The sequence below is a fragment of the Rhinolophus hipposideros genome, assembly GCF_964194185.1.
Source record: "Rhinolophus hipposideros genome assembly, chromosome: 19".
NCBI classification, from domain to species: domain Eukaryota; kingdom Metazoa; phylum Chordata; class Mammalia; order Chiroptera; family Rhinolophidae; genus Rhinolophus; species Rhinolophus hipposideros.
In genome coordinates this window covers 39,154,765-39,180,732 of record NC_138065.1, presented here as the reverse complement: position 1 = coordinate 39,180,732, position 25,968 = coordinate 39,154,765, and the positions used below count along the sequence as shown (strand labels likewise).

The 25,968-nt window shown below is 35.1% G+C and overlaps 1 protein-coding gene across 2 annotated transcripts in view; it reads left to right on the top strand.

Annotated features, from left to right (window-relative positions):
• Positions 1 to 25,968, top strand: part of PLA2G4A (phospholipase A2 group IVA) — a 343,561-nt gene that overhangs the window by 304,324 nt on the left and 13,269 nt on the right. For both annotated transcript variants that reach the window (XM_081026434.1, XM_081026433.1), the window contains 7 exons: positions 1,277 to 1,499; positions 2,255 to 2,369; positions 7,977 to 8,114; positions 8,205 to 8,297; positions 10,531 to 10,602; positions 15,336 to 15,578; positions 22,598 to 22,782. In XM_081026434.1, coding sequence (XP_080882560.1) covers positions 1,277 to 1,499; positions 2,255 to 2,369; positions 7,977 to 8,114; positions 8,205 to 8,297; positions 10,531 to 10,602; positions 15,336 to 15,578; positions 22,598 to 22,782 — 1,069 coding nt within the window. The remainder of the gene's footprint in view (positions 1 to 1,276; positions 1,500 to 2,254; positions 2,370 to 7,976; positions 8,115 to 8,204; positions 8,298 to 10,530; positions 10,603 to 15,335; positions 15,579 to 22,597; positions 22,783 to 25,968) is intronic.

Below are 25,968 nucleotides of genomic sequence, written 5' to 3'. Positions count from 1 at the left end.
CCCCAATAAACTTGAATTTAAAAAATAAAGATTTTTTTTAAGTGAAGCCTATCAGGGGAGAGGACGAAATTTTAAATTCTAGTTCTTCTGTTATTGGTGAACTGTGAACATAGTTAAATTCAGCAATCTTCTCTTTCCTCATCTTTAAAATAGAAGACTTAAAAGCTACTGCAAGTCTTCAAGACAGCAGCTTTTAAGCAATTAACCAACACAGTCCTAGAACACAGCAGGGATACAACAGACGTTAGTTTTCTCCCCTCCCTGAAAGGCAGATAAACCATTATGTCCAGCATCTTGATTTGAATGTCAAGGAAACAGGAGATTAAAATATGTGCTCTTTTCTCTTTAGTTGGATGAAGTGGCGGAGCACGTGTTGCTTTCATTATTTTGTCCTCTCAGTTCAACAGTTCAAAAAACTGTCCTGGCCATATACCACACATTTGCTAGCCAATGAAGTTAAAAATGATGAACAAAGTTTGCCCTGTAGGAGGCCACGACTTAAGGGAGACACATAAGTAAACTAATAATTAATATTCAGTATGAGAGCTACCATTCTAGGGACATTGGTTTACAGGAAGGAGGGTGGTAACTGCATGTTTATTGTCTGGATATCAAGTGCCAAGGCACACAGTGATTTCTAGTATCCCTGGAAGTGGCCAGATGGCTGATGGCCGAGAATCTTCACAAGAAAGAATTTACCTTAAAGTCCTGTTCCTTTCCAGGATTTCACTGTCAGATTTGTATGCTCAGAAATTCCGAGACTTATAGTTCATAAGGCTTGGGAGTCTGTCTAGTTGAAAGCCACATTTGTCAGCATTCACAATAATTCATACAGCACATTTTCTAGCTAGAGGTAAGCATCATCAAAAGTCAAATGATCAGATTGCTTGACTAGCATCATATCCGGATAAGTCAGTTTACTTACATGGCTTAAATGTGTTGTGTCATTAGTCTCTGAAAGTCTGACAAGGTACCTATTCCTGGAGAATAGAAAGTGCACCGTAGGCCCAGTAGAGCATTCTCTCCTCTAAACTGCGTGGAAAGTCCAGTGTATCCTTTGAGACCTCTCCTTTACTTCGCTTCCTTTGTGGACCAGCTCCTTTCTGATCAATGCGTTCTTTCCTTAAATGGGTTAATATCATCAATCGGACATTAAGTTAACCAACTGTTTCTACCATTTTTTTATTTTTCTTATGACAGAGAGTGCCTGCTTCCTTTGGAGACTATGCACTGTCCTTTATCTTTATGAATTAATTATCTTTTGTTTTCTTTACAGGTACATGTCAACCTTATATTCTCACCCTGATTTTCCAGAGAAAGGGCCAGAAGAGATTAATAAGGAGCTAATGAAAAATGTTAGCTATAACCCCCTTTTACTTCTCACACCACAGAAAATTAAAAGATATGTTGAGTCTTTATGGAAGAAGAAAAGGTCTGGACAACCTGTCACCTTTACTGACATATTTGGGATGCTAATAGGAGAAACACTAATTCACAATGTAAGCTATGGCTCAATCTACAATCCTTTTACTACAAGTAGACCATGGATAACATAATGGTTTAAATGAAACAAAATATTAATTGTGTTGTAAAAGTCACTTGATTCAACTTATCCCATCCAACGGAGCACATAGTCCATGCCAGACACAGCTCTTCTACATTTCAAACTAGTGCTTACTAATTCATTCTAACTGTGTATCCGTTTTAATGTGTAGGGAAGTGTTTTGTATTCCTTTTCTTTGGGAAAAAAAAAAACACGCATTTTAACTCTTAACTGCCCATTCCCCCAAATGGCAATCTTTTTAGATAAGGAGACAAATACAAGTAATATTTTAAAGGTAGAGGAAAAATAGAGGTTGCCCGGAAAGAGTCAGACAATATTGAATCACGTGGAACACACCCATTTGACACCTGACCATAGTGTGACATTTCATCTGAAGAAAAAACAGGGGAGAGAGAGTCTGTGCCAGGAAATCTAGGGGCTAAATTCTTTCAGGGCTCTGTAGTTGCCAAATCGTTCTCTACTTCAAATGTAGACACAGTCCCCAAAGATAGGGCTGTTTTTAGAATGAAGGCAATTACTTTCAGAGAGCTTACTTCTTGTTGTTTTTTCAGGACCCAGAGTTTTCTAGAATAAGATTTACTTTTATTAGAAAAAATTGAAGTGTCTTGATTGGAAGTACTGTTTAAAATAGTTTTCTATCAATATCTGTTTGTAGATTTAAAACCATTTCTTTCTTTCTTCTGTGGACAGAGAATGAACACTACTTTGAGTAGTTTGAAGGAAAAAGTCAATGCTGCTCAGTGCCCTTTACCTCTTTTCACCTGTCTGCATGTCAAACCCGATGTTTCAGAACTGATGTTTGCAGGTATGTGACTTTCTTTTCTGAACACTTCCTGGAACCTTTGGCCTGTGGTTTCTAATTATTTTCTTTAAAGGAAGCAATTTCAATGCCTTATTTTAATATATTCATGGGAACATAAAAACATTTGAAGATATAAGAAAATATTAAGCGAGATGATTTTCTGGTTATAGAGAATATTCCATGAAATTAATGACTAATATATTTTCATTGAAATTAGGGAAATAAAAAAATAAATCATGAATTTAATCAATAACTCAATTTTAATTCCTCATCTCTGGGAGACTTTTAACACCATAGTATGCCTAGTGCTTTCAGGCAACACATATTCTTTTGCTTGCTGCTTATATTTGTATTAAATTGGGTAACATGATATATGTTTATCCTTCAAAGCACTATTCTGATTTTTGTAATTCAGCACCTAAATAGCACTAGTCTATACTTGTGGCAGCTGGTGAATAAAATGCCTCATTTTGCTAAATGTCAGATGTAAACACTTGTTTCTTCTGTAGCTTCACTTCTCATTCTGTGCTCTAAAAGTAAGTCTCCGAGATAACGTATAGAGAAAAAAACTGATGGCTGTTAGATGGGAGGCAGGTGAGAATAGGGGAGATGATGAGGGGTTAGAAAGTACAAATTGGTAGTTGGCCACAATATTGCCACAGGGATATGAAAGTCAGTTTGGGGAATATAATCACTAATGTAAAGATTTTGTAGGGTGTCTTATTAGGGAGACCACTTCATGGATAGTGTGGATGCCTGACCACTGTGCTGTACACCTGAAGCTAAAGCTGAATAGTATTGAATGTCAATTATAATTTTATATATATGGTCACGGGATGTGAAGTACAACATAGGGAATAGAGTCAATGGAATTGTAACAACTATTTATGATGTCAGAGGAGTAGTAGATTGGGGAAAGGGGGGGGGGTTATCACTTTGTGATGGTGTAAATGTCTATTACATTATTTTGTATACCTGAAACTAAAAAAAAGTATGTGACATACTTCTGGGGGCCTCTGCCCATCCTACTCTGCAATGTGGGGTAACATTTTGACTGTGGCTGGTAAGGTTCATTGTTTTTTCAGGAAAAGTATCTCAGAGACATCAGTCACACCATCAACTTAAAGCACCATTAATGGCATGCAGTTAGCAAACGTATCCAGAATCCTTTTGCGTTTTACCAAGTCTTGCTTTTTTCCTCAACTGACTACTCTCAGGCAATAATTTTGAATAGTTTGTAAAATGTGGTGTGCCTGCAATTTATTTATTCAAGAAGTGTCAATTATATTGACAACCCAAGGAGGGAGAGGTTTTTAACTCTGCTTGACAAAAGAAAAACACAAAACCTCAGAAAGGTTAAATTATTTGTATATTGCCATATAGAAATAAGTAGCAGAGCTGAGAATGGTCTCAAAAATTCTTTGTTCTTTTTATAAAAATAAAAATTGCCTACTTTGATTACTGAATGTAACATGCCAGGGCTAAGCGTGAACTCCCCTCTACCACCACAGTCCATTGCCCCTCTTCTGTAAGACGTTATAATCTGTTTGGAAAATTTGCAATAATCATTAAAAATACACAAGAAAGAACAGAATATTACTATGCACTTTAGTCTCAGTTTCCTCATCTGTTAAATAAGGATGAGACTCTTCTCAGAGTGTTTTGCTAAATAAATGAGATTGGCAGGCCCAAATGAAGTTTCAGTAAATCTTAGCAAATTACAGTGTTCTTTGAAAGCTGTATGAGAAAAGTTAGAGGCCTGGATCTTAAAAATGAATAAGATTTGTATTTGCCTGATTTGGGCCATTTGTGTAACTGCGATATTGTTACTGAGATGAGAGATGCACCATTACCCTTCGTTTTTAAGCTTCTGTGATAAGGACTTTCAAGCAGTTTCTTTCAACAGAGTTGGACAAACCCATCAAACATTAGTTCTGTGGATCTTGTACCCAGAAAAGATATTCAAAGAAGCGTGCTATGAAGATTCAAGTAGCTTGAGTTCTTGAGGAAAAAAAAGGGTGGAGATATACCTATACTTTATGCCTTTGAAATTTATTTAGATTAAAATGCATATTCAAAGGGAAAATCTGAAATATTTGAATTAATATTTTTAAAAGGCAAAGAACCTTACTAGCTTACAGAAATTTTGTCGACTTTACTTCGACGATATCAGAGAATGTTTTTTCTTCCCCCTTAGAATAATTTTAAACATTTACCCCTTTTGGAGATATTAAACAAATAAACTTTAGTTGTTTAAACTGTTCAATATTTTTCATGCCTCCACTTCACTACATTGCTGATAAGATTTAACACTTTCATTTAAAACTTTCCATTTTTCAGGAAATTGCATTTACTGAGCCCAACTTATGGATTCACCATCACATTAAGTTCTTTGACAGACACTAAGGGAGTAAAACTACCATACTCTTCTTCAGGAAAGTTACAATCCTATTAACAAGACAAAAATAAAATATGAAAAATTAATGAGCTGTACACGTAGAGTATTATTGTCTGTTTTAGTGTGTAAAACTAACGTAAGTGTAAGATATCAAAGATATTTGGTATAGTCATAAAAAAGACTTCATGAGAGTGATGGAACAAGGATTCAGGTTGAACTTAGAAATATCTGTCAAGTGTAGGTGAAAAGTCACATCTTTGTGTAGAACGGTATGAGAAAATGTGCAGAAGGGAAGCCAAAGGTATGCTTTGGAGATAGTGGAAAAAAAACACTAGCCGTGATATGAACTGGTGATGAGTAGGTGGTATATTTGGGAAAACCATTAGTGCCAAGCTATGGAAAGATTTGAATTCCACACACAAATGCTTTTATTCAATTATAATGATAATGGAAAATAGTGAATGCTTTGGGATAGGGGAATACAATTATTTAAGCAGTGTTTTTGGTGATTCAAAGGAAAGAAACTGGAAGCAGTAATATCACTGTGTTTTTGTAATCAGGTCCTGGAATTAGGGAGATACTGATAAGGAAAGAGAGGAGGAGAAAAACATAAAAAGCCTAAAAGTTACTGGTGAAATGTACTGATGATTTGATATGCATGCTTTCATCTCAAAGAATTTTTTATTTTTTATTTTTTTGTTTTTCTGGGTTGTGATAACCGTTGTTTATAGAAACAGGTAGCTGGACTGGGAGGAGAAGTGATGAATTCCTTTCCAGGCAAGTATAGTGAGATGTCATGACAGCACATCTAAAGGGCAACAGGAAGTTGAAAAAGGGTAGTGGGAGTGCAGGAGAGAGGTTCAAGTTTGAAATTACACATCAACAGCAAAGGAAAAAGAGTCAAATACTACCATGGTGAGTTCTTCAATAAGGATTAGACAGCAAATCTTACCTCTTGAGATTGTCTGTAACTATTGTGTGCATAAGCCACAGCATTAATAAAGAAAAGATCACTAGAGAAGCAGGAACCAGAATTTTATTATGTCTCAGTAGCCAAGATAGGGGTGTGAAATTCAGAGATAGGAAATAACTCCCAGTGATATAGAAATTTTCCTAACAGCCTCTAATTCATCATTAGTCATGTCTCACTAACTCCATGTAAATCACTACACAATACATCATTTTCAGACGAAGGGTATATGTGTCACTGGCTTTGATCTAAAATGTATGATAAATGTGTTTTCATCACAATTCTGATTTCATGACGTCCTTCATGAAACTTGAATGTTCTGATGTACCACTGAAGAAACAAATGTACATCCACAATTCCTTTTCCAAAACTTAGGGGACAGATATGTTGGAATTCAAAATATTTTGGATTTTAAAGTTAAAAAAAACCACATAGATTGTATATTACCTAATATCCCCACTGGAATCTTATAATCAAATAGAATGATTTCTTCAGTAGAATGAATGTATCAATATTATGATTGTGTGGGATAAAACAAAATTAAACCTTACATCATTTCAAGACTGGTTTCTCTGCTAAATGAATTCAGGTCAGGTTTTACCACCAAATGCGTAGCAAAAAAATCTTGTGGATTTTGGAGTTATTTAGATTTGGGGTTGTTGGGTAAGACATATAGACATGTTATAATTTCAGAAAGGGAAAAACTGAAAAAAGTAAAAATAAAGGAGGGCAGAGGGTTATTGGAGGGCAGAAGACTGGATGGTGTTGGGACTTTGTGGAGGATGGTCAACAAAGACCTTGAACTAAAGGTTGAGAAGAAAGATCCTTATACTTGCAGAAGGGAAAACAAGCATGAAGGCACCATGGTAGGAATGAGCTTGGCCTCTACAAGGAACATTGAGAAGGCTCGTATGGCTGAAGTGGACTAAGTAGGACAAAATGTGATGGGCATTGGTTAGGGCATGTGGGCAGGCAGGGAGTGTGAACTAGACCATCACGAAGCCTTGTCAGCCGTGTCTTTATTTTCAGTGTAATGGGAAGCCATTTGAAAGCTTTCAGCTGGCATTAGTGTGCTGTGACTTGTTTCTAAAAACTCATTCTGGCTACTGGGTATCAAAAAGATATTAGGAGAATAGAGAAGAGACATTTTAGAAGACTATTGTGGAGATCCAAGGGAAAGAATATGGTAGCTTGTACCAGTATGGTCATGGTGTACACATGGATAAGTAGTCAGTTTCTAACCATATCTGATGGTAGAGCCTACAGAACTTGATACTCGTGTGTGAAATGTAAGGGAAAGAGAACCATTAAGGATAATTCTAAAGCATGAATAGTGATACAAATATATGAAAAGTAGTGCCATTTACCAAGAAGGGGAAGACTGTAGCAAGTATAGGAAGTGGGAGTCTGAAACCTGGAATTTGTTTTGGATACATTAAGATTCAGATAAATCTTAGACATATTATAGCCGGGGACATACGTGAAACGTAATAATAGCTACCATTTGCTGAGTGATTAAAATGTGCCATGCCCTCTTCTAAGCTCTTTACATTTCTTAATTCATTAGATCTTCACAAGGATTTCACAAGGATTTTATTCACATGTTATATATTAAGGAACTAAGACAGAGAACACAAGTCATCTACCCAAGGTTGCACAGTTAGTAAGCATCAGAATGGGATTTGGACCCAGGGTTCTGGCTCCAGAGCTTCTGCTCTTAGAAAGCACACACTATTGACCCTATTACCATGCATTTCTTAAGATATTCATCATGAAACCTTGGGCTTGTACTCTAGTAAATTAGAAGAATGGTTAACAAGCAAAGTTGAGGCAAGATGCAAAAAAGGTAAGTGTTAGAAACACGTTCTTTCATTTTGATAGTCTGCCTGCATTATCAGAATAAGTTTAGCTTGGATTTTAAATATAAGTCAACAGTTTTCAGCTTTCCATTCTTTAATTTTAAGATGGATTTCTAAAAGATGCCTGAGTTTTTAAATGCAAAAAGGTATTTAATTTGTGCATATTAGAAGGGATCCTTTTGTGTTCTCATCTTATTCATCTATAAGCTGTCTTCCCCCAACTTCTCTACAATGCCATATACATTAATAGGCATGTAATTAATCTAAATTTTTTAAAAATAAGTAAATGAGAATAATTATGGCATTATTGAAGGGATCTTTAACAGTGCTCATCTCTGTGGTATTTTCCTATTAGTGGATCGAATTTTTATTAATGTTTTCAGATTGGGTTGAATTTAGTCCATATGAGATCGGCATGGCTAAATATGGTACTTTCATGACTCCTGACTTATTTGGAAGCAAATTTTTTATGGGAAAAGTTGTGAAGAAGTATGAAGAAAACCCCTTGCATTTCTTAATGGGTAAGTGATACAAAAATCTACCATTAGTTTGTCTGACTGTTTTAAAGCTTGGTGCATTCTAAGTTATTCTCTGGTTTTGCTTTATTTTAGGTGTCTGGGGTAGTGCCTTTTCTATATTGTTCAACAGAGTCTTGGGAGTTTCCAGATCACAGAATAAAGGTTCTACAATGGAGGAAGAACTAGGTATTGTGAAAACATGCTTACGTTCATAATAATTATGCAACATTGATATATTTCAGTAACGTGTATAGACATAAAAAATTAAATCATCTTAAAAATTGTAATTGTCATAAAGTTATCAATAATTTGGTTGAATCAATCTAAATATTTCCTAGGAATTAATATGTACATCACTTCTTAACTACAGAGCCACATTGTCTTAAGGGTAACTACAAAGCAAAGTTATATTTGCTGAAATACTCTGACTTAACTTATTTCAATGAGCATGATGATTCAGATATAATGTTCTCAACTCTGATTTTGTGGAAATAACTAAGTCTTTTCTAAGTTATGTGAAGATTTCAGAAAAAAGGAAAACAGAAAAGAATAAAAGTACCACATGTGATGTGGCTCGCTTCTCTGTGCTCTTTCTCCGTTGCATAATACAGAGAAATCTAGGATTTGTTATTTTTTCCTCCTAAGGCAGGAAGAAAATAGAACTGAAATAACATTTGAAGGTGGGTGAGACAATGTCTGAAGACCTAGGAAAAGGAGAATGTTTATACTAAATAGTCTTGAGAATATTCTTTGTTGTGAGACCTCCCCTTTAAGGCCAATGGTTTGGCAGCTTCGGAGGAATATTGTGAACTTGAGAACCCAGGTCAGCAGGATGTGTGTTATCTCAGATTAGGGAAAGGTTTCCAGAAATGAGACCAGAGAGGTGACTGAGGGGAATCTGAAGACTCCTGGTGATTCTTTCATCTGTTGGCCAACTAAAGCCTTCCTCTTAAAGGGGTATTCAAAGGTGGTTTGGAGTTTTCTTTCCCCTCCCTTCTGAAGAAAGATTGGAGGGTAAATTGGACCATAATCAGATAACTCGAAATGAATTTTTTTGCATTCTCAATGAGTTTTGATTGTGAACAATCTAAGCTTTTGAAAAGACGACGCTATACATTATACCATAGTGATGGCAAATAGATAAATTCAGAATATGTAGCTATTTATATCATAAAAACTTCCAGATAAAGAAAGTACTTTTGTGAACCATCTTCTTAAATGAGAGTATCAAATATGACCCCCAAAAATACTTAACAAAAGAAAATTTGTCCTGCTAAAATACATGTAGGTCCAGAAACACACATGACACTGAAGTGGACCATTTTTTCACATGCCCCCTCCTCTATAGGACAAAATTACTTTCTGTGTGAGTCATGAAAAGAAATGAATAACATTAGCCTGTGAACGTTTTCTTTTATTGAATTTCCTATGTGTAATTATGCCAGTAAAATTAAAACTAAAAGTTTAAAAAGTCAATCGATGCCTCAAGCATTTATTAAAACTTACATCATATAATCTTGATCATTTATGTACCTGACATTTATGTAGGTATAATGAACATACACAGAGTAGTAGGGGGAAACCAAAGTTTATACCTGTATTGTCTGAGTTTAAAGCCCCCAAATGTTTCTATCACTGAAAACGAAAAATTTGGAGTCAGTTTCTTAAAATTAAAAGTAAAATCTATTCACTACTAGAAGAAAAAAGTGATTTGCAGGAAGTGATTTTATATGTGTACAAAAGAAGTTTGACTTTCCTATAAATGATGATTGTAAGAATAAGCTGTGTATTCCATAATTTAGATACTTTTTACCTGAAAAAAGATGACCAGTTGTTATTGGCTTCTATTTTAGTTTTTATGACTGCTCTCTTAATATGTTCTGAGGAATCAAAAAATTCTGATACGTAAAAAAGGACCATTTCAACAGATGATTTTCAGTATTATTGAAAATTAGAAGATACCTTATATTAGTAGCTTTCATTTATTTTGATGAAACTGCTCTGTAGCCCCTTATACGTTTTGGTTTTACCCTACATTTACCTTTATAAACACCACTTAAACATATTTAATCAAAGAAAAAACGCCTTTTCGGTATAACAAGGAGCTTCTTGTAATCAAGTTATTCTTCCTGTCAGATTAAGGTAAACAAAAATTCTTCCCTTTAAATCACGAAAGGGAAAAAATTGTCCCTTTAAATTTTAAACTAGACTTTCATGTCCTAGGACATTTTGTTTTTCAATGAGAAATTTGAAAATACTAGTAAATATAGTAAATTGAGATTTACTAAATTGACCTCAACTTACATTAGTAAATCTAGTAAATCTCACTCTGGTTTTGAGGAGATTACTTCCTTATAGTAAACTTAATTGTGAGTCTTGACACCTGAGGTCCTTCAATTGTTTTGTTTTCTTTCCACAGAAAATATTACAGCAAAGCATATTGTGAGTAATGATAGCTCGGATAGCGACGATGAATCACAAGAACCCAAAGGTAAGAGAGTTGGGACTGTCTGTGGCAGAAGTCCATTAGGAAAGGATTATGACTGTTCCCTCTGATTCCCTCACTCAAGATGGTAATGGAAATCTCTGCTTACGGTACTGAGTAATAAAATTGTATCTCAATTCAGAGAGAGAATCAGTGCTGTATGTGTAATAAAATATGCAACACATGAATAGCCCTTATTTCTTTTCTTTTTAATACCTCAAAAATAATATCACTTGAATAAATGGAGAACAAACTGAGATCATAGAAATACCAAATGTTGTTTTAAGTCTGATGAGAGCACTGGACTTTCAGCCTGGAAACTGTGATCTGGGAGCATTTTTACACATGTTAAAAAATTAACATTTTATCTTTAAAAATTTTATGATTAAGTAACATGTGAAAAATTATACTCTCCCTCCGATCCTGAGCCTTATCCCATTGCCGGTATTCCTTCTGGTAGGTAGGGAGCCGTGATGAAGAGGGGTGTACTTATGGAGAACTTTTTGTTACATATATTACTTTGTAGTATAAATGAGTTCCTTTACATTTTGACAAGACAGATTTCAGCTTGGTGTGGATCAGGATAGTCAGTGATGGAGTTAGGACAGGGATAAGGTAAGGATCAGGTATATTTGTTGTAAACGTGGTAAAGCGGAGTGATTTTACATTTAGACACAGTGTTTTGACACCACCATTTGTACAAACATGCCCCATAGGGCAAAAAACAGAATACAACCAACACACAGACATCAAAGAGAAGATTTTAAACCAAGTGAACACGTTTTATTACAGTTTGAATAGAAATTTTAGAAGATATCAAGTACTTTCTTGACCAAAAACCAGTGAATCCCACCGCCATGGTAATATACTGGGAGAAACTGTTTTATTCTTGCTGAATGAACACTAAAATTAAAATTCTCTTTTCATGGCAGTGCTGTGACTGCCTCATCAGATGAGTCTGTAAATTAGAGGTGCCTTCTCCGGGAAATCAGTTCCATAGGCCCACAGCTTAGTCAGGGTGCAGCTTCTTGTAAACATTTGAAAAGGGTACCTTCCTTGGGCAGATGAAGCTCTCAATCAGTCACTAGGCTGGGCCGGTGGTGCCCAATCTGAGCTTTAGTCCCTATTTGCCTATTATCCTGCTGCCTTAGTCAACCAGTAATTTTCCTAATTACATGTGGTAACCCAAGTCAGTAGGCAGGCGCCCCGAAAGAACACTGTCCTGGAAGGAACTGAGCCTGAATTCTGGCTCCTTCATATTTTTAAATGTAATTCTTTTAGTTCTTCAGGTCCTTTTTTTTTTTTTTTTAATTTTGAATTAACTTTTAATGAAGGGAGCTAGCCAGTACAAAGGGTATAGACCGCATATGCCTAGCATTCCTAGAATTACTTCTGTATTGATTTAGGGACTATCAAGTAGATGTAATAATGGTTTGGCACTTACTAAGTAAATCGCTAAAGAGGATCAGTACATTTGATTACCTCTGCAGTACTATCTGGTTACGTAAAAGCTGAGAAGTTCTAGGACTCTTTGAATATGGCTGCTTTGGTTTTAGTACCAGCCTAGATTGGAGAATGATATTTAGGATGTTTTCAAGGATTTCTTACTAGCTGTTAATACTCATTTTTTTCCTTTTAAATAGACTTTATTTTTTAGAGTAGTTTTAGATTCACAGCAAAATTGAGCAAAAAGTACAGAGAGTTCCCATATATCCCCTGCACACACACACACACACACACACACACACACACAGCTCCCCCACTATTAACATAGTATCCCAGAATGGTACGTTTGTTACAATCAATGATTCTATGTTTACACATCCTTATTACCCAAAGTGCAAACATTAGGGTTCACTCTTGGTATTGTACATCCTATACATTTTCAATAATGTATGACATGTGTCCACCATTACAGTATCATACAGAGTAGTTTCACTTCCCCAAAAGTCCTCTATTCCGTAAGAGTCTATTACCTAAGAATCTATTGATCTCTTAGCCCTTCACCCCCCAACCCCTGGCAACCACTGATCCTTTCATAGTCGCCATAGTTTTGTCTTTTCCAGAATGTCACATAGTTGGCACCATACAGTATGTAACCATTTCAGATTGACTTCTTTCATTTAATAACATGCACTTAGGTTTCGTAGTGTCTTTTTGTGGCTTGATAGCTGTTTTTTTTGAACTGAATAATATCACATTGTCTGGATTTATCACAGTTTATTTGTCCATTTACCTACTGAATGGACAAAAAACTTGGTTGCTTCCAAGTTTTGGCATTTATGAATAAACTTACTATAAACATGCATGTTCAGATTTTTGTGCGCATATAAGTTTTCAACTTCTTTGGGTAAAAACCAAGAAGTATAATTGCTGGATCATATGATAAGAGTATAATTTAGTTTTGTAAAAAACTTTCAAACTCTTTTCCAAAGTGGCTGTACCATATTGCATTCCCACCAGCAATGTATGAGTGTTTCTGCTTCTCAACATCCTCACCAGAATTTGGTGTTGTCAGTGTTTTGGATTTAGGCATTTTAAATAGGTGTGTGGTGTTATCTCATTGTTGTTTTAATTTGCGTTTTCCTAATGACATATGATGTGGAGTATTTCTTCATATTCTTACTTTCTATCTGTATATTTTCTCTGGTGAGATGTCTGTTAAGGTCTTCTGCCATTTTTTAATTGGGATCTTTGTTTTCTTATTGTTGAGTTTTAAGAATTCTTTCTACATTTTGGATAACAGTCCTTTATCAGATGTGTCTTTTACAAATATTTTCTCCCAATGACTCATATTTTCATTCTCTCAAGGTGCCTCCATTTTGAGGCATATGGTTTTGTGCAAGATCTTTAGTCATTTTCAACTTTAGTTTTTTCAAATCTATACTGGCATCATTTTACCTGCTTTCACAGAATTGTTGTAATCATCAAATTAGCAAATGTATACAAAGGGCTTTGAGTTGAAGAAGGCTATAAAATAGAACTTTACTATTAGTTTTATAGCTAATAAGCAATGGATATCATTTATCTGTTGACTGCTGTGTTTGTTCCACAAATGATGCCATTTATTAGGTTGGTGCAAAGTAATTGCAGTTTAAAAGGTTAGAAATAATTGCAAAAACCACAATTACTTTTGCACCAACCTACTACTAATATATCACAGAGAAAGGAGATCCTCTGCTGTTACATAACTTGGGTTTATTTAATAAATATGATGATGATGATGATGATGATGATGATGATGATGATAATGGAGCAGCTGCTCCAAATATTTGGGTAATAGTTGAATATCTTATTCATATCCTGTGTAAATGGAGACATAAATCATTAACCTTAAATCCTGATTTGTTCTAGCAAAAGATTTTCTTTGTCATCGTTGGCATTAGAAAAGTGTGGGAGTAGATAAGAATATGTCTTTTTTGTATGTGTGTGAATATGTAGTCATTTGGATTTGTTCCTGAAAGAAAGATCACTGATTTACTCAGTTAAAGTAATCTTTGTGAATATTTATGTGGTATTATGTGTATTTAGTTAACATTTATTGGAAATTATGAAGTTTGAACATAGATTCTCCTTTCTCTCAACACACACAAACACACACACACACACACACACACACACACAAGTTTTATATATATTTATATACAGAGTTTCCAGAAATCTGAACAGAAGTGATTTAGGCAGGTGGGATCACACCCTCCCATGTTCCCATGTTTTCAGATTTGGATTATGAGTGGATAATATTGGTGATGAACATAAGTATGACTCTACAGCTGCTACTATAACTACGAGTATTTCTGCTCCTAACTAGTGTTTATTAAGAATTTAATATGGGCCAGGCACTTTCCTAACAAATGTACATGAATGCCCTAACTCAGGTAATCGTCGCAACAACCCTATGAACCCTACGAAGTTTACCGATGAGGAAATGAAGGCTGAGAAGGGTTAACTAACTAGTAATCAGGGGAGAGAGGATTAGAATCCAGGCAATCTGATTGTGGAGCCAATACTCTAAATAACTACACAACAGAGATTCCGGGTAGTAGTGATGTGTGTACAGATTTTAAGGAAAAAGTCATTTGAACTGGGTAGTGGTGATATGTGTATAGGTTTCAAGGAAAAAGTCATTTAAAGCTGCTTCTTTGGGAAAGTTGCTAAATTTTAAAACATTTTAAAGTATGTGTTTAAATTATAGGGTTTTAAACCCCAAACTTTATAAGCAGGAAAGAAATGACAGTTCCTAGGGTATTTACTGAGTAGGAAATATATGTTGAATCCTTCAGTTGTCTGTTCTGAGTTTGCAAAATTTCTGGAAGTTTACTAAACAGGATAGGGAAGGAAACTTAAGAAATGAAGAGGATAGGATTGCATACTGTGGATTTTGCCTGTGTGACTGTGTGAGTGTTTGTATGTGTGTGTGTAGACAGGGAAAGGAAGAAAAGGATTGAGGGAGGGGAGAAAGGGGAAAATAAAAGTTTGCCTGGAAATCTAGGAATTCACCAAGTGACACTGTCAAGAATACAACCTTTAGACTACCCTTAGGTATAGGGTAAAGTAAGAACAATTTAAGGACATAAATGACTAACTGAAATATTTACTATATTCATTTATGCAGATAAACATTTCTTAAGTCAAAAGCCATAGAGTTTCATTGTTAATTTGAACATTCAAGTGCCCAAAGAAGATCTTTTTGTAAATAAATTTTGGCATCCGTACGATCATCTTTTCTTTTGCCTTAGGCACTGAAAATGAGGATGCTGAAAGGGAACATCAAAATGATAATCAAGAAGGTTGGGTGCATCGTATGATAATGGCCGTCATGAGTGATTCAACTTTGTTCAATACCAGAGAAGGACGTGCTGGAAAGGTGCACAACTTCATGTTGGGTTTGAATCTCAACACATCCTATCCATTGTCTCCTTTTAGAGACTTTACCACACAGGAATCCCTGGATGAAGATGAATTGGACGCTGCTGTGGCAGGCAAGTATACAAAATATAACCCCTGGAAGCTAATTCAGGAGATCTTTAGTCCTTCTCTGGAGAGAAGGAGTTAGTTATTATTAATTCTTATTCATTTATACTCAGCTCCAAAAACATGAATTTAATATGTGTAAGGGCTTCACATTACTGTCTTTTGGGGGAAAAAATACATTGGACAGGAAATGGCAGTCATATCAGCCTAAAAAGTTTTCATTGCAATATTGAGTGGAACCTTTCCTCTCTGTTTTCATCAAGTTTCACTCACAGAAAACAGGAACCCTACTGAAACGGGTTTGAATTAGGTGTTTACAGAATTGTTCCAAGTCTTGGAAGAGCAGGCTGGAGGATGAACTTCCAGAAATGATTTCAAAAACACTTCAGAATCACTCTCACAAACACCCCCACAACTGTGCTTGGCAGTAGAAATAGCAGAGACATAGCTCTGCCTCATTTCCTGTTTCAAGTCTCCCGTGGGTGTTTCCCCTTGGCAAAGGAGAGGTCTCCGGCTGGCCTCAGAGCTGTAAGGGAATCTGGTAACTGTAGTCCTTAGCCTGACTCTCTACTGCAGGGCAGTGACATGTGCAAACTAGGCGTGGGGTGGAGTGGAGAGCAACTCTCCTGTCTGCCGCATCCATCGGACTATTGAATCTGTCCTTCCAGGTCTCAGAAACGTTAGTTAACTTTCTTAAGGCCACTGGTAAGACCTCGTTCACTTTCAGGTCTGTCACTTAGCCAAATTCCAATAATTTCCATGTTCTTCAGTTCATGCATGTTTCAAATTAAAAGTTAAAGTTAGCTTGGTGACTAATCAGGACAAAATAATCTTTCTCGTAATGATCCTGTCATTGTCAATTTATCTACTTTATCATACCATCGTTCTTCCTTAACTGCCCAAATGTCATTTCTCAGTCATTTCTGTCTAAGAACATTGTCAGGATACTATAAAAACTTAAATGGATTTTCTACTACTCTTTGTTTAAGCATCATACCTCTACAACATTTGTGAAAATTAGGACAAGGCTTTAGATTTTAGTTGTTTTGTGAGTGTTGCTTCTGTGTGTTGCTTGAGCTTAAGGGAAATTGCAAAAGCAAAAGTTACCCCTGTTATTTAAACAAGAGGAGTAGAAACTCACTATACTTTACCTTATGTTTATGGTATCAAAGGCTAGGATATGGGCTTATGTCTGGTTATATACCTTCAATCTAAACCCTTCCATATGAACAGTAAATGAAAGTCTATTGGTGACAAAGTCAACGTCTATTTTTAAATTCATCCAAAATTTAACAACAACAAACTTGGCCTTACCTTCAGTGACATTGTTTCTCTTGTATTGTGGCGCAGGATTATACTTATTTCCATTACCATACCAATTAAAAGTGTCTTCTTTAGAAACAGAGGCTTTATGGATGAATGAGGATGGGCTTTTAAAAAACAACTTAGTCTCCGAGAGCATTTAGAGCTAAAAAACCTCTTTAGTTATATTACTCTCTAGAAAAGGAAGATCACAGAAGATAGTTATCATCTTTGCCTAAAATTACTCAGCTGAGCCAGAATTGAGATAGTCCTCCTGACATTGCTCAGAAACCTTTCCCTTCTGCTGCACTTACTCCTAGTCCTCAATTTTATTAGTCATAGCCTTGCTGATGTAAAAATGGAAGCTTCCTTTGTGTGTACTTTATTATATCTGTTTTACGTTCTTACTTTGATCATGTCGCTCAGCAAAGCTCCTTCTGTGGTTTGCACAGCATGCATTCTGCACCTCACATTTTAACAACTTCCTGGAGTTTTTCAATATCTATGTAGATTCGAAAGTGTTAGGGTTGCTAGATAAAATACGTTTCCAGTTAAATCTGAATTTCAAATTTGTTGAGATTTTTGAAATGTTTTAACCTAAAATTTTTTTTAATTAATGATTTTTGGAAAGAACTTTACATTTTACATTTTAGTGTGTATCTCACTAAAATTCAATGTCACTTGCTTTGTATTTATCCAATTGAAAAAACTGTATATAGCATATTGATTTTAATCAAAAAATCGAGTTTAGTCAGTGTTGAGTTTATTCAGGTTGATTATTTACAGACCGACATTGCTAAAAATGACTTCATTTTGGGGCCGGCCTGGTGGCCCAGGCAGTTGGAGCTCCGTGCTCCTAATTCCGAAGGTTGCTGGTTCGATTCCCACATGGGTCAGTGGGCTCTCAACCACAAGGTTGTGGGTTCAATTCCTCGAGTCCCGCAATGGATGGTGGGCTGCACCCCCTGCAACTAGAAAACGGCAACTGGACCTGAAGCTGAGCTGCGCCCTCCACAACTAAGACTGAAAGGACAACAACTTGACTTGGAAAAAAGTCCTGGAAGTACACACTGTTCCCCAATAAAGTCCTGTTCCCCTTCCCCAATAAAATCTTAAAAAAAAAAAAAAAAAAAAAAAAAAAAAGACTTCATTTTGGACTGAATTTACTGGATTGATGTGTTTTCTCAGACAATGCCCTTACTAAGATAAACTCTTTTATTTCTCTCTGGTTATTTCCACGTTTTAGGACTATGATGTGTGTGGAATGAAAAGTTAAAATGTTAATCAGAAACTGTGCTCATATTGGTTCACAAAGTCTTTATTGAAACTCCTATTATACAGTTTAAATACCATAATTTAAATACAATATTAAGATTATTTCTCTTTTATTTTTGTGCTCCCATATAAAAAAGAGAACTGAGATTTTTATCTATTGTAGATATCATGTTGGAAAAAATCTTAAATTTCAGTTTACCTTATGATGATGTTGTTTATACCAATTAAAATATGAGCATCTTTTAAAACAACTTCTCAACCTAAAATGAGAAAAAATGAGTGCACTATTTTTGTGCCTCTTTCTACACCTTGCAGACAATCTTTTGAAAACTAGAGAAATGATAAGATGACAAATTTCCCCTCATTTGTTTACTTCAGAATAGTTCTATACCTGTAGAAACTAATTTTGGAGAAGCTATCCATTGGTTACATGACTTCTTTCCTGTTTACTTTTGTGTTTATGTTACTTACTGAGATGTTCACCAGCTGGAATAAGGAATTGAGACTTGAGTCCATTTAGGCCAGAGTTCAAAACACAAACATCCAAATATTTGTGCATCGTAAATTGAATCTGTGTGATATATTTATAAAATGACCATGACAAACATGCACAGTGGAACTGCTTTAAGGAAATGGTCATAACTATAAAACATATCATGTTTCCATACCTATGGAAAAAAAATCAGATTAACTCATTCACAGGTTTGAGAACCATGTATGCTTTAACTTATGGGAAGATATTCTTTCACAAAGGTATTTTCAAACTCTATGACATTTCAGTAGATGATGTACAATAAATCGGGTTCAAGTTCAAATAAATTTGAAAACACTAACAATTCCATCTCCCTCTTCAAAATGTAATGGGATACTCTAGTGAGTTGGAGGAGTCCTACTTCAAGGAGCCTCAAGTATAGTAGTTTAAAAGTAAACTGGCTTACGTCGGAATCCTGGCTCCGCGATTTATTGACTGGACAATCTTTTGCAGTTGCTTAGCATAAGCCTCAGTTAACAATGATAGAAAAGTAGAGTTGAAACTCAAAAGCAGCAACCCTGATCCTGACGGAACTGTAGGTCCTTGAGGATGTGACGGTCTTCACTGTTTTCAAGTTCACTTATAAAATGGAAATAATAGTGATAGCTATTAAGGATTATGTAGCATCTTCATTAGAAAGTGTTGTTAGTCCAAAGCACAGTAAGCATAGGGAACACACAATATATTTGCCTGTTGAATCTTATATATCTCAAACCTATTTGATGTTGAATCTTATATGTCTCACACCTATTTCATCATGGAACTCTTGTGTATAGGACATCTGTTAATATCTTGTAAAATTATGTGCTTTGAAACACAATTAAGAAACACTACTTCCTGTCAGTTTATCTGGAAAGTTGGCACCATGGTGTTTAGCTATGTGCCAGAGCTGGGAATTGGTCCACATAACGACTTTTCTCTCAAATGTAATCTTGGATTTAAAGGAGGGTAAATGAGATTATAGTTTCATGAGAAGGGACAAATCAAACAAAATATGAGAAAAATGGTCTGTTTATGGTTAATCCTTTAGCAAAATTTTAAAAAGCACTAAGTGTATGAAGCCAAATAAAAATTTGTGAATTATCATTATAGTTGATCATTATTACATAATGATGATGATTTTTATGTTAGGGAAAATCACTGCATTATTTCATTAATGTGTGTTTAATTTTTTTTGTTTAATTTTGATAAGCTACATATGTGTATTAATGTGGTTTTAATGGTTGACGGATGCATGTGTAGATAACCTCTGTATATTATAGTTATATACTTTTTAAGTATATCCAAGTTATCCATGTTAAACCCTTTTAGTTTTATGGTTGTTCCACTTTCTTTAGAAACATTGTCACACTGTGCACGGGGCTTAAACTTTGTGGAAATGGTTAGAATCTTCACTCTTACTATCTATGTGAAACAGGACCTCTCTAGACCCCAGTTTATAATACCTCCTTTGTAAGAGTCTTAAGAGGATTATAAATCTTATAAATGAAATTTCTAATACATTATAGATGCTCAATGTAAATGAAACTGCTTTTATGAAAAATAAAAGTACCCAAATAATGAATTTTCAACTTCATAGTAAAACATGTAAAAACTAATATAAGAAAAAGGCTCATAATTTTTCACTTTTAAAAAGTTCACATATGTAGTTTTTAAACAAAACAAATTTCAAGGGAATAAATATTAAAATTGGGTTTGGTAATATATGTATATATTTCAATTTTATTATTCTGAAGTTCCAGATTTTGTGATAGAAATTTAGAAGCTTGGCTTTTGGCAAAGTACATTGTCACTATAATCCATAGATACTTGATAAGAAAAGAACTAACCTGAAGATAATTATTGAAAGAATGATTTCTCATATCTCTCCTTGTTGGCCTAGGCATACACCTTGAACTTTTTGCTTGGACTTGTTGTTTTTTTCTAACTTGGCCTGTTTTTCATTCAGTTATATGATCTTATTTTTGTCTACACCTAGTCCCCCATAGCATTTTGTGTGTGCATGTCTGTTTTTTAGCATATTTGTTTTCATTTAAGATCATTTATTCACACCTTCCCTCTTTCCTTCAGCTATTCTGGGCAGTACAAATCACCTCAAGTGTAAGCTCTTTCTCTCTTTATTCATAAACATCACTACTATATATTTATAGCAGTCATTTGTTATTCAGTATTTTAAAGATGAGAAATTTTAATAGATATGAGAAAAGAAGACACATGGCTTAACTGTGGAAACAGGATATTAATGGTTTCTTAAGTAACTAAAGAAAGTCTAATTTAGAACCATTCGAATCACATTGAATAAACTTCATGGCTAATTGTCTAATAGGTGTTTTAATTTTAGTTTTAGTCATGATAAGTATCGTGGTTTTAATTGGACAGTAGAAATTTAAAGATTTGCCTTCCTTTTTTATCCCTAGCTCTTAAAATGCAATGATAAAATTGACTATGAGAGAATTATAGTCAGTGTCATTCTTATTTAGAAATATACAGAGAAATATACATGCAGTGAATGGTTTCCATCCATGTGCTGAACTTTTTTTTTTTTTGATAATAGGTATTAACAACATTTTACAGGTGATTCTGTAAACATGGATGACCCTCTAGTTTTTGTTGATTTCTCTATGAAAGTGCTTCCCAATGAAATTGAAAAGCTTGCTCAGAGATCATAATGCATGTCTAATACGAACACCTTCACGTTAGTCCACTGTAATAGATATCCCACTTGAATGTTGCCCGCCTTCTTTCTAACAGAACAAGTGGGAACAAGTGTGAGGATAAAGGGACAGAACAAAACAATTGCATGTCATTTCCTTCAGGTCAAATGAATTCAGTTGTGATCACATTTCTTTCTCCTGGGAAGTGAATCAGGATTACCACATATAAATGAGAAGAGCAGCCTGTTGTGAATATTACTTTTTCATAAAACTAATGATTTCTAGGCCCTGTTTTCTTTTAGATGCCTTATCATCTTTATTCCTCTCTCTTTCTATGCTGTGGCCACACGGGGCTTCTTGCTGTTCCCAGGTATACCAAGACTTCTTCTGCCTTAGGGCTTTTGCTCTAGCTCTTCCCTCTCCCTGGAAAAAATGTCCCCCAATCTTTAGATGGCCAATTCTGTTGTACGACTCTGGTCTCAGCTCATTGTCTCCTTCTCAGCGAGGTCGCTCCGGATTATCCAACTGAAGTGACTCCCTGTCACAGTACCCTCTTATTTTCTTCAATGCATTAATCACTGTCTGAACTATCTTTTAATATATATTGACTAATTTGTCATCATGGTACTCAGAATATAAGCTCTGTTAGAGAAGACTTTGCATCAACCTTGTGCAGCATCTAGAAGGATGCCTGAACAGTAGCAGACGATCCATGTTTGCTGAATGCGTTGGCTAGATTGTATTTTTGGACTCCCATCACCTAGAGGGATGCAGTGTGGGACCCATTCAGACTCTGCCACTCCCCAGTTGTGTCACTTTAGAGCTGAATTTCATTTATTTCATCCTCCATTTGTAAATATCCCCGACCTTACGTGTCTGTTATCAGACTGAAACCAGATAGCATATGAGGAAATGTTTTTAAACCAGTAAAGACCTATAAAGGGATCTTTCTGCATAGCTTAGAGTTAATACCAGGGCTGGACTAAGTATTTCCCATGCATTGTTTTACTTATTCCTTGCAGCAACTTTATTTGCTTGATTCTTTTACCCCGGTATTACAGATGAACAAACTAAGAGTTAAAGACAATAATTAATTTACGGTTGCTAAAGCTTGGACTCATGCCCAGCTCTCTTTGTCCCCAAAGCCTGAGAACCTAGCCACATGGAATTCTATCTCACAGATTTACTAACAAATATGTTTATACCCTAAGTCATGTTAAATGGTGGTTTAATTCATTCTCTCTCTCTTTTTTCCTTTTTAAAGATCCTGACGAATTTGAGCGAATCTATGAGCCTCTGGATGTCAAAAGTAAAAAGATTCACGTAGTGGACAGTGGCCTCACATTTAATCTACCTTACCCCTTGATCCTGAGACCGCAGAGGGGAGTCGATCTCATCATCTCCTTTGACTTTTCTGCAAGGCCAAGTGATTCTAGTCCTCCATTCAAGGTAAGGACTAGAATATTTATGTCACATTCCTTTATCTATCACATTGCTTTGCATGCCTTGTAGGTATCTTACTTAGTCCTCTTGACCCCAACTTCTTATCCCTTTAACCTAGTATCTACATTATTATTGGGTAATATTTCTGAAAACACAGATATGATTCAATTACTCCCCTGCTTAAAGAAACATTTAAATTGTTCTCCATGACCCACGGTAAAGTTCAGAGTCCGAGCAGGACAAGAATGATGCAATGTATGTGAAGTTCTGGAAGGAAATTAGGATGAGATGTGGGACTTAGTAGGTAAAAGTTAATGAAAACCATGCATGGGGAATATATACTGTGAGAAGAGAAGAGAACATAAAATAGTATCTTGAAGATTCAAGAACAATATCAGTGGAAAAGGAGGAAACCAAGGAAGTGTGCAGGGTTATGAAAACCAATTGAAGATATTTAAGAAGGAAGTCTTTTGTGAACTGGACAAGAGCAATTTCCATAGGGTTTAAGGGCAGAAATTATACTGTAGTGATATGAGGGATGAGTGGAAATTAAAAAAAAATGCAGACAGTTCTATCAACTGTCCAGGGAAGAAGGAGATGGACTACATTTGCAAGAGGATATGGGCAACAGAAAATTGTGTGTGTGTGGAGGGGTATTTTACCACTTGTAGCTTGAAATCTATAGACATTTCCAGCTGTGCATTTTCATAGATGTGCTTCTCTCTCCCCCATATGTATATATCTTTCTTATATCATTTCATTCATTCACCCACAAAAAAATGTCCTACATACATTTTGGCCAGCACTTATAAGGCAATTAGAGCCAAATGATTAAAACAAAATACACACACACACACACACACACACACACACACACACAAATATAGTGCTCTAGTCCCCATGGAGTTCAGAGACAGTGGAAGTAATATGTATGTAAATAAATGCAGACAACATACCTTGAAAATTGCTGCATTAGTAGAATTTACTAAGTCCTTCATACTGAAACTATGACGGTGGAAGTAAAAAAAGATAACATTTGAGGTGCATCTGAAGAAAGTTTCAGGTGTTCCAGGTGGAGGGAACAATAACTGTCATGGTCTTACTTGGGTGAGGCCACAGTACAGCCCATCAATCTTTCTATATTGCCTATTTAGAACTTTCTCTCACTTCTTCACTTTTATTCTCCTTGGGCTCCTGCCTCTGCTACCTTCATCCTCTTACTCTCAAAACATAGCATTGACTCCTAATTTCTATAAAAGTTTAATGTCCTCAGATGAGCACTTTCTTAACTTCCCTGCCTAACGATGAAACTCCTTCCACAGCCATTATTTCCTTCCTTCCCTCTTGCCCAATATAGATGTTTCTATGTATTTTTATATCTCCTTTCCACTGCTCACCCCTTAACCTTCCCAAGGATGTGATTCTAATATATATGTCATCTCTCCAGTCTCCAGTAACATCTTCATTAATGACTCCTAGCTATCAGCGTTTAAACGAATCTTTTCTGTTAACAACCCACAGCTCTCCCTGATATGTACAGCGGGTGCCAAAAAAAAAAAAAGTATACCAATTTTAAGAAAGGAAAAAAGTGTATTAAAATTGAAATGCTCAATATATGCTGATCACAAAAAATAAATACAAGTCATGCGTATACATTTTTTTGACATCCCCGCTATGTATCTCCTTGCATTATTAGTTTCATATAGCATGAAACTTACTACTCTGAAATAGTAAATTGTCTTTTCAGAGATTAAATATAAAGAAAATTGCAATATATTATATATAATACATTTTTTCTCCAAAAAATGAACTTCAGAAATTTCAAAGTCAAAATGGACTTTTCAGAATCACTTGGAATATTGAAAGTGATTTTTCTAAACTTATGATTGTTGTTGTAAAAATATCCATTTGTACATAGATCTAAAAATTACTCAAATATAATGATTAAATTGATAAAAATATTATACTATTGATGTTAAAGTAGGTTCCTTATTTTAGATACAACATCATAAGGTTTAAAAATTGGTAAGAAATCCACATAAAGTGTTTTGGTAGGAAGAGAGAAAATCCAATGTAATAATGGGATATGTACAATATGAGTTTATTAAGATGCTTAAAGAGGAAATAATTTCCTATATGTAAGGCTGAAATATGAGGTGACATTTGTAATAAAAGAGTATAAATACTGGGCAAAATATTAGAACCATTAACTTTATTTCAGTTGTTGATATAAGCATTTCATACGAATAGTTAAATGTCAGATTTTGTCAGGGAAATACAGAATGATAGATATCATAGCTTTTGATAAAGGCAACCACTTTATTATATCTACATTGTAACTGGCCTTGAAAGCTGATGACATCAATATCAGTGATACTGGAATTTGTTTTGTTTTTTTTTAGATTAGTAGGCACACACCCTAATTAATAGTTCAGATATAAAGGGCCTCATGATTTTAAATAGGATTCTTGTAAATTGGTTTAATAAAAGCAGCTCTGTGTTTCATTTTGTCTTTTTGTTGTTGTTGTTGTTGTTAACCATTTAATAACTTAGACACATACCATGCAAATTTAGCTTACCATTAGGGTCCACTCAATGAGAATTCTAATAAGATTTGTCTTTGATGTGGTTTGTCTTTGATTTGTCTTTGATTTGTCTTATGAAAATAAGCCAGGGTCTTCATATTCAAGTGTGCAAAATAAACAGATTGTGAATTTGGGGGGTGAAGGAAGCTTTGTATCTTTTGAGAAGCAAGCAAGGAATATAGAAAAATTCAGAGTTTATACCTGTAATTTTTTTTTCTTTATCTTACTAAATTTTATGGGGAGTAATAGAGGAATTGTGCCATAAGTTATGTTATTTTATATTATATTGCCATATATTGGACATAAATCTAGCTCAGTTTTTCAGTGCTCTTTTAAATGCTTAATGACCAGAAGCCAGAACAATGGGTTCATTTTCTTAACAATAAAAGGAAGGAAGTTTGAAGGAGAAAAGGAGAGAAGGGGGCAATGTGGGAAGGAGAAAAGGAAGAGAGAAGGAAGGAAAATTTGAAATGAGCTGGACTTCGCAAAGGATAGAAGTAATGTGTCTGAATTAATTTCATCCCCCTGTATTTTCTCAAGGTCAAAATCACATTTAAACCCACAAATAATGGAAAAAAGTGCCTGTGCTTTTCCACATTAACCTAAT